This window comes from Colius striatus, chromosome 10 (genome assembly GCF_028858725.1).
Source record: "Colius striatus isolate bColStr4 chromosome 10, bColStr4.1.hap1, whole genome shotgun sequence".
Classification (NCBI taxonomy): domain Eukaryota; kingdom Metazoa; phylum Chordata; class Aves; order Coliiformes; family Coliidae; genus Colius; species Colius striatus.
Window position 1 is genome coordinate 28,858,039 of NC_084768.1, and position 10,616 is coordinate 28,868,654.

Consider the following 10,616-nt stretch of genomic DNA (forward strand, 5'->3'; position numbering starts at 1 on the left):
ATCATGAAATAACAGCCCTTGTACAGAGTGGGTCTAGAAGGATGTGACAGTTGTGGATTGTAAACTATGATCTGTTGCACCTATCTATTGGGTCTAAAATTGCTAAGAAGGAACATGCAGTCTATTCCTTGAGGTCTGTACTCTGAAATGCACTCTAGGATGTCATGGAGCATTCATTTGGTAGACATAGCTGTTGTGCTGTAGGAAAGCAATGTAGTTGGTTTGGAGCTGGTAATGGTCTTGCATTGATTTGAAATGGAAACACTTTGCCATTCTGCATGTCAGAGCTGAAAGGCACTGTTTTGAAAATGATCTTAAACTTACTTGTGTAATCATTCCTCCAGGTTACCAGGATCTTTCCGTCAGTTCCTGAACTGTCACTTGTTTTGGATGGGAGTTTCATAGAACCAGGACAAGTATCTAAGCCAGTGGGGTCTTCAAATGCTAAAAGTCTACCCTCAGCACTACCTCAGCCTATTAAAAAGAAGTGGTGCTTGGGATCTACATATTACCCCACCCAGCACCCTGAAGACAAGCAAAGCTTTTCTGCTAATGTGGGAGATCCTTCTTTGAGGCAATTGCCAAACCATTTAAACCAGAAAATGCCGACTTCAAGGCCTTCCAGAGGAAAGCAAGCTCTACTACAGCAACAGTTACACTGTAAGAAAGCTTGCCCTCAATCAAGAAAAAGTTCTGGGTCATCATCTTCTTCAACCCCTTGTAGTGGGCCTTCCCCAGAGACATCTGTGCATCACCCCAGGAAGTCATCAGAGAGACTTGTATTAAATCCCGATGCAGTCACACAACAGGGAGAGCCTCCTGTTAGAAGAACATCAATACCCAGTTCCAAGCAGCTTCCTGCTGTTACAGAACCAGTCCTCTACAACTCTGCTTTCTCACCACAAAGTTGCAGAAGACCACCAGAACTGCAGGTGCCAGTTCAAATGCCACCTTGCTGTCCAGTTAGTGCATGCAACTGTCAGTGTCCTGCTTCTGTTCAACATAACCCCATACATTCATGGCAAGCCTTTGGTAAAATGAGCCCCCAACATGGAATAGAAACCCAATCAGAAATGGCTCAACAGAATCCATGTACAGTGCTCCATCCAAATATGATTTGCCCAAATATCTGCTGCAATCCAGGATATACCACAAGCAGCCCTATAAGCATGGGCTATCATGGGAAAACGGGGAACTGCTCTCTTGACAACAGCTTATCACCTGGGATAAGACTGCCTTCGAGTGCCAGCCCCTCCAGTCCACAGTGCTGTGCAGCCCACTCAGCCTGCCTGCACCTGCCTGCTGCTAAAGCAGGATCAGATAATGGGATGATGGGATTATCTCCAGATGCATACCGAGTGCTTACAGAACAAGATAGGCAACTCAAATTACTTCAAGCACAGGTTTGTGGAAATGGCAGCTTTCTTCTCTACCCTCTTAGTGACTATCCTTAGATAGCTCCCCTGCCAAAGGGGTGAAATAAACTGTTGTCTGTCCATGTTGGAACGAGAGAACCTTTCATACCAGCTGCAGTTTGGGGATGGAGGGGGGATCCTGATTAGCTCTGCTAGTTGATGTCCCTTAAATGAAAATCAACTCTTGCTTAATTAAGGCTTGCACTTATTTTCATGCTTTTTCCATCACATGAAGGTCTTCTGTTTAGCAGACTGTTTTGTAATGCAAACCCATATGCCTTCTGTGTAAATGCTTTCCTATATATGCTTGTTTATGTTAAAAAACATCCTGCATAGGCTGTAGGCTTTGGAATTATCATCAGCATGCAGGTGAAGCATAGAACATTCCCATGTGTTGCCTTGCCCACTTTTAAACAGCAGCTTCCTGAGCTATGAAGGCTGTTGCTTTGAGAGCTTCCAATTGTCTATTTGCAGCAGAGTGGCAGGATTCATCAGGTATTTGTTGCTTTGCTGGAACACTGGGATTTGGTGGTCTCACTAAGTTCTGGTTTGATACCAGATTAAGCTTCTTCAGAATACCAGCCTCTGAGTTGTGCTGCTGACCCTGTAGTTTGCAGGGTATGACTTGGGACTGAAGGGACAGAGTCCAAATTCTGCTGTTGATGTTGAATGATAGGGATGGGGAAGTTGCTCACAATACATCTTTTCCCACTTAAGTTAGAAAACTGCAACTGAAGTATGCTTTAGATATCATTCCTGTATGTGAAATCAAACTCTCAAAGCAGGGCTTATGCACAAGTGAGGAAAACCTCTCTTTGTTGCTGAAAGGCAGCCTTACAATATTCTCCATGGAGCTGTGAACTAAGAAGGGTGATGCAAATGCTAGAGTGAAGATTGCCTGGGTAACCTTAATTTGATCATTTAAGCTTTGTAATTGATACAAAGTTGGTTTAGCACGGTGTAGGGACAGTCACTATATACACGCTTGGCTGGTAAGTAGGTAATAGGCTTTGTGTGTGAATGAAAGGGACAGAATACTCCCAACAAGTGTAGTGCAAATAGGCTTTACTCAAGTTGTCTTGGTGGAGTTCTGCCAGTGTGCTTAAAGCCTCTTTTTTGCTGCTTCTGCCAACGTCAAAATCGATGTTTTGATTCATGCTGCACGCGCTGCTGAGAACTGGAAGGTTATCAGCCTTCTGTGGCAATGCAGCCTGGATTTGAGTCCAGATCTTCAAGGAGACTGACTTTAGTAATTCACTTTTGCCTGTTATGTGTTTGTATTTTATTGTACACATTATAACTTTCTGATAATTGTTAACAGATCCAACGCTTATTGGAAGCACAGGCTCATCAGGCTTGTTCCTCTGCACCAGCCTCAGCCAGCCCCTCTCTGCAGCCCGAGGAGCCAGGGGACCTGGTTTCTATGGAAACACCACTCTCACCAGGTTCACACACTAGAAAAAGTGTGAGCATTGCTGTGAGCACAGGTAATGCTTCAGTCTTTAAAAGTAGAATGGCATCACTACTTTTTTTTCTGGATGTTTCTGTGATTTGTTTGGGCATGGAGGGAATGCTCTGCAGAAATGCTGGCTGTACTCATTCACCTAGGTACAAAACCCAGCCAAGTTCTCTAGGTGTTATTTGCAAGTTTAGGTTGGAGCTGCTTTTGTCTTTGGGCTGCCTTAGCAATGATTGCCATCACTGACAGAACTGTTTCTCCAATAGCTTTAGCAAGATCTTCTGGTTTAAATTGTGCCTTATTGAAAGGAAAAAAATCCAAATCTTTTTGTGGATTAATACACTGGTTTGAAAAGTAATCACTGTTATCCCATGTGGTGTTCTACTAAATATGTTATTGATGGGTTTTCCAAGTTGTGCATTTACATACATGAGGAGGAGCCTGTATTTGCTTTCATTTTAGTAACTTAGGCAGCTGTGTCTGTAAAATTACATATTCATGGCTTGGTTCCTGTTCAAGCCATGGAAGTATTGTGGTTAGTCTGAAGGAAATTTTGTAACTGGCTCAAAGACAATGCATTAAAATGCTTCAATACAACCATTTATTTTCATCAACTAGGCTTTGGAACAAACTCTGACTTAAATGATGCTTTGGCAACTCTTAGCTGTTCTAAACACTAAATCACTTTTTAAATGGGGGGAGGGGTGGAAAAAGACTGAAGAAATTATTCCTCTGGCTTTGCAAAGCCAAAAGGACTCAGAACATAGTAATGACTTTCCACGAATGGGTACATCTCTAATTCTCTTCTAGGTGCTAGCTTGTTTTGGAATACAGCCTCAGAAAAACAAGATGACTCCATACCACAAGGAAAAAAGGAGGATGAGGAGATTTCCAAGGAAGACATAAGCATTTCCATTAATGCTGAACAAGATGCAAGCAATACAAGTATTGCTTCTTCCTTAAAGGTGGTTGACATGCCCAGCTTTGTAGACAGCATTCACCTTGCAGAAGAAGGAACTAATCAGAACACTCTCCAGTAAGTAACCAGCAGTATTTTGTGTTCATGTGTTAAGCTGAGCTGCCTTTCATAAGCTACTGCTTTCATTGATTATTTTTTTTCAGCAGTTATAATTAGTCACCTGGCTTCAGTTGTTGTGTTCTTTCCCTTCTTTGTGTTTTAATTATGCTCTGAATTGTACAGCTCACCAAAACACAGTTGCCTTTAGAGCCTGGATTTATCAGTCGTACATGTTGAGCTAGTCTAACTATCAGCAGCAGCTGATGGCAAAAGCCTTTCACTTGGAAAAGCCTGTCCAGTGCTGGCAGCATTCCCTTTCTTACCTTAAATCCTGAGGGGGAAAGGGGATGCTGCTGTAGTTACTTGTTCTCCTACAGTGGCTTTTCCTTGTCAGCATTCAAAACCCTTTCAATTCTGAGGGGCTTAGGACAAGGGGTTTATGACAGTATGACCGTTCTCTCAATTTTACACCAAATTGTGTGTGGCGAATGCAAGTACCAACTTCTCTGCTGGTAATTTAATAGTGGTTAAGCTCAGATTCTTTCTAAAGACAAATCTCAGACTAATTTGGGAGATGATTTTAAAAATCTTTTTAACTATCTGTATGGATGTTACTTTTACAAAGGGAACAGCTCAACAGTGTAGCACTCTTACTGATCTAATATTCACCAAGTATTAATAAGCCAAAGGAAAGGGGATACCTTTCCAGTTAAATTAGGTTTCTAATGTAATCATCTTGTGAAAGATGATGATCATTAAACTATAAATACTTTCAAAGGCACTGAACATTTAACTGCACCCATAACTGTTACTGATTAAAATCAGTCTTCTGAGAGATGCCCTCTAAAGGTTCTCTTCAATTTGGATCCCTAAACCTGTAAAATAGCTGTATAAATATCCTAGAGTAAGAATGTAGAGCACCACCCAGATTTCTTCCATGAGGAGGGGAACACTTTTTGGAATGATGAGTAATTGCTGGTGTAACAGTAACTGATAACCTACATTGACTATCTGGTATGTCACATGATTTCAATCTTATCGTTCTCAACACAGGCAATTGATCAGTCGAGTTCTGAAATTCCCTTATCTTACACTGTCTCCTGAGGAGCAACAGGAAGGGGGAGGAGGGTTGCTTAAGGATCTCCTCGGGATGATAGCACTATTGATATGTCTGGTCTCAAACAGCGTATGTGCTGCACATCCCAGATGGCTGAAGGGGATGCAGAGCGTCGCGCTGTAGCTCGTTTGGGTCCTTTGCCTCTTTTTATCAGGAAGCTTCAGCACGGATGATGGTTCCTCTTTCACATCCGCTGTTGAGAGCTGTTGAGAACCATTTCACCTAGGTGTTTGTTCTCAGTTCATGGTACTCAGTATGCACTGTGTGTATGTGATCTTGTGACAGTGCCTTTGAGAAGTTTATGGAGTGTTTGTAAGCTCTCACATGAGCCTCGTTATCAGTTACCTTGGTAAAAACAGCTTGTTCTATAAGCATGTTTCAGAACATATGGAAGATACTTATTCTCAAGAGCTTTTAAGTGTCCATAAACCTGCTGAAAACAAGACAAACTCCAAATTGTTAGTAACTTTAATTTCATCTTCTCTGAAGCAAAGCCATAGAGCGAAGCCATAGTCCAGAGAAGCCATTTTCAAATCCTCTTTTGAAAAACTACTCGGTTTACACTGTGAGCTGTGTTTCCTTGGTCCTTAAATGACTGATGAAAGGAAATGATTGCATAAAGGAGCAGTAAACAAACCAAGAAATGTTAGAATCTGCTTCAAGCACTTGATTTTTGTCCCCTTCTGGTGCTGATGAAAGGATAAGATCCACGTAGTACTTGTGCTTCGTTGTTGTTTCAAGGAAATCTCTAACCATCTCGATGTTCTTTTTCAGGAATGGAAACGTTTCCCAAGCACTTCACAGTTCATCCTTGGAAGAAAGTATTAGCGTGTCTTTACAGAAAGAACCAAGAGAGGGAGCCAGCAGCCACGTGGTGGTAACAAGTGAGCCAAACAAGGAGCCACCCGCCACCTCGCTGCCCCGGCATCCATCAGATGATCAGAAGCTTTACCAGGACTTACTGGTAATTTATGTAAACTTGGTATTCTGCACTGAAGGCAACAGACAGAACAGCAACTGCTGAAGTTATAATAACGAATTGGCATGAGTGAAAATTGCATCTGGTTCTCAAGTTTACACGTTATGCTCTACAGGAAAGTTCCGAGTTTCTGGTTCTTCCCTTCTCAAGGTTTAAGTGGAGGGCTGTCTGCTGCCTAATTAATGATTCTTCAGTTCAAATAAAGTCAGTTGATAACTTCCCCAATTAGTGCCCTTTAAAATGACATGGCATTTTACCTTTGAGGCCCTTAAAGGGCAGCTACTTAAATCTTGCAGAAAATCGGTGTGTGATGTGTTGGAATTCAGAACAGGCTCTTACAGAAAGCTTGAGATGTAAGATATTCCAGTATTTGACTACACTGCTGGGGGTTCGTGTGATTGCCTCTGAACTGAAGCTGAATTTGGCTTCTTTGTCAGCATAAGCTGTTAACTCATCTAGCTTTAAGTTACATAAGAATAAACCAGGACTCTGATTTTTGACAGCTCTTGCATGTCATGATGGTTTTGTCCATGTGATCTCTCCCCTGCTTGCTTTTTCTCTAGGGCCAAGTAAACCACCTCTTGAAGTCCTCAAAAGAGCAAGATCCCTTGTCTGTAAAGTCAGGATCTGTTGATGATGATGGTCCTAAGTATCAGCACATTGATAATACCACAGAAGTGGTTTCAGAGATTGACACAGGAGTGGTGGATAAAGAGAGTGTGATTAGTGCTACACTCGAACAGCTGAAGAGTCTTGGAGTGACCATTGACTCGCCTGGGAAAATGAAGAAAGCTACCCACAAAGTGGACAATGCCAGGTAAAATATTGGTGCTTTTGAGTTGTAACTGGTAGATCCAACCAGAAATGAAGATTGGCCCAATGAGCAAAGAGAAGGGACTGTGTTCACTGCTACTGGGGATTTGTTTGGCAGCTTGATCCACTTTTCCTGCAAAGGTGAAACACTGGCTTATGCTATGGGTGTTCCAGATAAGTTTAAGAGCTCTGCTAGCAAAACTCAGATTACTTAACTACAACACAAGTAGCTGTTAGAGCATCTGGTGATTTTTAAACTATTGTGCATGCAGTAGCACACAATTCTCTAGCATAACAACGAAGCTGCTTCAGTGACTTCAGTCCTTTGGGCTGTCTCATGCTATTCCAAAGAAACCTGGACTTGGGAGGCTGACAATTAAGCAGCTATATATTTTGTCACTGCTCCTTAACCCTTGTCTTGCACTTCACAGGTATAAGTGAAATTGGGTTTTGTGGCTTTGATACATAACGAAAACTGGTTCTGTCCTCATTACTTGTTATTGTGAGTGCTTTGACTTGTAACAGGGAGGCTGCAGTGACTGGGGAGGGAAACAGCCCTGATGAAACAGAGGAAGGAGCAAAAGAAATTTCTGAAGAAAGTGTTTTAAGCACAGGAATTTACTTCTGTGACTCCTGGGGCATAGTCTGGCTGCCTGGTACAGCTTCTCTTTCATCCTTACAGTCTTCTTGATGTTAGTATGTAACCTAGGTAAACAGAAAAGTTAATCATCTCCTAATTAATCTTCTCTTCAGCTGTGTACCAAAAGCCATTTCCAATAGTACAGTTTCTAAGCTCTTGTCTCTCCTTTTCACTTGAATTTCATCAGACATTTTCCTAGAAACTCTAGGCTGCCTTCCTGGCTGGAGAATCTGACAGTTCTTTCCATGTCAATAATATAATAACAAGACTAAATTGGAATTACTGGGGTTTTTTTTCCTGCAACATGGGGAGTGGGGTGAGATTCTTCCTTCTGCCACTTTCATGTCTAGTAACCAACTGTGAGAAAAGGTCCACAGCTCAGGAGAGAAGGCAACAACAGTGCATCTCCTTAGCATCATTAGTGATGGTTCAGTTGAGACAGGAATTTGCTCTCACCAAGCAAATTTCAGAACCTGTGCTCAGTGAAATAGGAGGACTCTCACTCTCAACAGGAGGAGTTTGGGTTTCTGAACTAGTATATGACATGTGAACTAAATGCATTGGTTTATAAGCACTACTGGTGTAGCAGAGCTTGTCCTTTCAGTCTTTAAATAGAAATGTTTACAAGAAATTGGTGTACCAAGCAACAGAATGGATAAAGGTTTCCCTTACTGAAGGATGCCTTGAAAAACAAGAGCCTTGCAGGCTTCTGGAAACAAATCTGTAAAGATCCTGGAATTGACAAGCACAGGGAAAGGGGAAATGTTCTTTATCTCTGTCATTGGGCTTGAGTCTTCTGTCTAGATACAAATTTGAGGCTGGATGGAAGCATCTTGAGTCTTGATCAGACATAATAATGTCAAGTTCATTGGTGAGGATGGACCAAGAGCTCAAATGTGTTTTAAAACCAAAACCAGCTCTGAAACCTGCCAGAGGTGGCTCCTCCTTTGCAGGAGGGCTGTGGTTAGTATTGAATCCGAAGGAAACGTTCTCTAGGCCAGTGTCTGGGTGCTCTATGTGAGTAGCTGCTTTTTAGTATGTGCAGGACTATGACCTAAGTGCTGAACAGCCTGATGGAGCTGTGATGTGCAGGAGGAAGGAGGAATCGGGACAGTGAGCGAAACAAAGGGATCAGCTCAGATCATGAAGCGTGTGCTTTTCCTGGAAGGCTCAACTAACTCTTTGATGCTTTATTTCAGCATCTTGGCGTGCATAAATCCTGAGGCAGTGGTTCCTGGACTAAGTTATATGTCATTTGCCAATGTCAGCATGTGTGGCTTAACCCCTAATGTCGTTGATCTGAGCATGGAAGCAAATGCCATTGCCCTCAAGTATCTCAGTGAAAATCAGTTATCTCGACTTTCTCTCAGTCGCTCAGGCCAAAATCCTCCTGCAGATTTCTCTCTCCAAGACATCTTGCATACAAATATGGACAAGAGCATGGTGGGTCTTAGCTTAATTTCACCAAACAATATGTCTTTTGCGACCAAGAAGTACATGAAGCGATATGGGCTGATCCAGGGTGATGACAGCAGTGAAGATGAAGAGGCGCTGCAGGTTCAAGACGGCAGTTCTGGCACTGTTAGAAACGAAAGCACACGGGATGAAAACTGTACCCCTGTGTTGGAGGGCTTCAACCACAGGACTGAGTTATCCAGAAGAATTGATAGAAGGCTTCCCATGCATCTAAAAGGTGACAGGAGAGAGATGACTGCTAGTGCTTCTCCAGCAGAATTCACCAGCCCTGTGTTAAGAAAGGTTACAAATGATTTTTTTCCTCCCAGAGCGGATCAAGCAGATGAAAACTCAGCTCAGATTTTAAAGGATTTAAAATCAAAACCCAAATTGTTACCTGGGAGGGCTGAATTCACTGAGCAACCTGGCAGGAAAGAGGAAGGAGCTATTCAGGTCTTCTCTGAAAATCTTCATACTCCAGCCCTTGAAACCTTAAACCAGTCCAACAGCATCAATTCTGTTGGCACCATTCTCGATGTGAAACAACTCCGGCAGTTGCCAAAGTTGTTCTGAACATCCCCAGGGATGGCTGACAGCTACTGTTCCAAATCTGAGAGGGACCTCTGGAAAAGGCTACAGGAAACCAAGGATTAAGCCATCATCTGTGAGGGGGTCACTCTGTTGTAGAAATTTCAAACTTGCAGAGCTGAGATTTCTTTCAACCCAGGTGGGAGCTGGTCACCTCTGAAGGCCTGGCTGAGTCAGTCCTGCTCAGCACTGCACTACGTGTGCACTTTTGTTTGCAGTTTAGTGTGGTTGTTTTTTAAAGCATCTAAAAGGTAAATCAACCTGAGCCCAAGATGTATTCTTAATGTACTTTTACCAGTGATGCCTATTTAACTGTTGTTTTACTGACTTTTTCCATGTTTGTGCCACCTGGGAGCTGTGACCACTGCAGGGGGCAGAGCAGGGGCCACAGAGCTCAAGCACTAACTGCTAGAAATTTGCTGAAAGCGTTGGATTACTGGAAAAAGGGGTGGGGGGATTGTATCTGGTGGGAAGGGAAGTGTAACCCTGGCTTTACTTTGCATCAAATGCTTTTGAATTCAGCCAGAGTGTCCTACCTGGGTCCCTGGATCATGAGCTCATGGAAGGAAATTAGAAAGACTAGCACTTTTAAAACTTCTGTGATTGGGTGGTTTTGAATGAATTAATGTTTTCTATTTATTTAAGAAGTATCTATTGCTCATAAAAGTCAAAGGTTCCATTAAATACATTTAAAAGTCTCTGTTGTCTGATGTAGTCTTTCTTTGATGTAGTCTTTCTTTAAGCCACATGCTCTTCCCTACTCATGGTTTGGGATGGCTCATGGGGACTGGGGCATGTCACCTGCTACTGAACACTTGAAGAGTTCCCATAGGCACAGCATCACATGATCTTAAGGGCTGGAAGGGACCTCGAAAGCTCATCCAGTCCAACCCCCCTGCCAGAGCAGGACCACCTACAGTAGGGCACACAGGGACTCATCCAGGTGGGTCTGCAATGTCTCCAGAGAAGGAGGCTCCACAACTCGTCTGGGCAGCCTGTTCCAGTGCTCCCTCACCTGAACAGGGAAGAAATTCCCCTTTGTGTTTCTTTAGAACCTCTTCTGTTCCAGCTTATACCCATGGCCCCTTGTCCTATCATTGGCCATCATTGAGAAGAGCCTGGCTCCATCCTC

The 10,616-nt window shown here is 42.9% G+C and overlaps 1 protein-coding gene across 1 annotated transcript in view; it reads left to right on the forward strand.

Annotated features, from left to right (window-relative positions):
• The window catches only part of STIL (STIL centriolar assembly protein), a 21,056-nt gene extending 10,874 nt beyond the window's left edge, over positions 1–10,182 (forward strand). The window contains exons 11-16 of the mRNA XM_062004216.1: positions 345–1,403; positions 2,737–2,902; positions 3,685–3,910; positions 5,784–5,973; positions 6,552–6,805; positions 8,641–10,182. Of these exons, the coding sequence (XP_061860200.1) occupies positions 345–1,403; positions 2,737–2,902; positions 3,685–3,910; positions 5,784–5,973; positions 6,552–6,805; positions 8,641–9,469 (2,724 nt within the window). The 3' untranslated portion in view covers positions 9,470–10,182. The remainder of the gene's footprint in view (positions 1–344; positions 1,404–2,736; positions 2,903–3,684; positions 3,911–5,783; positions 5,974–6,551; positions 6,806–8,640) is intronic.
• Positions 10,183–10,616: the final 434 nt, after the last annotated feature.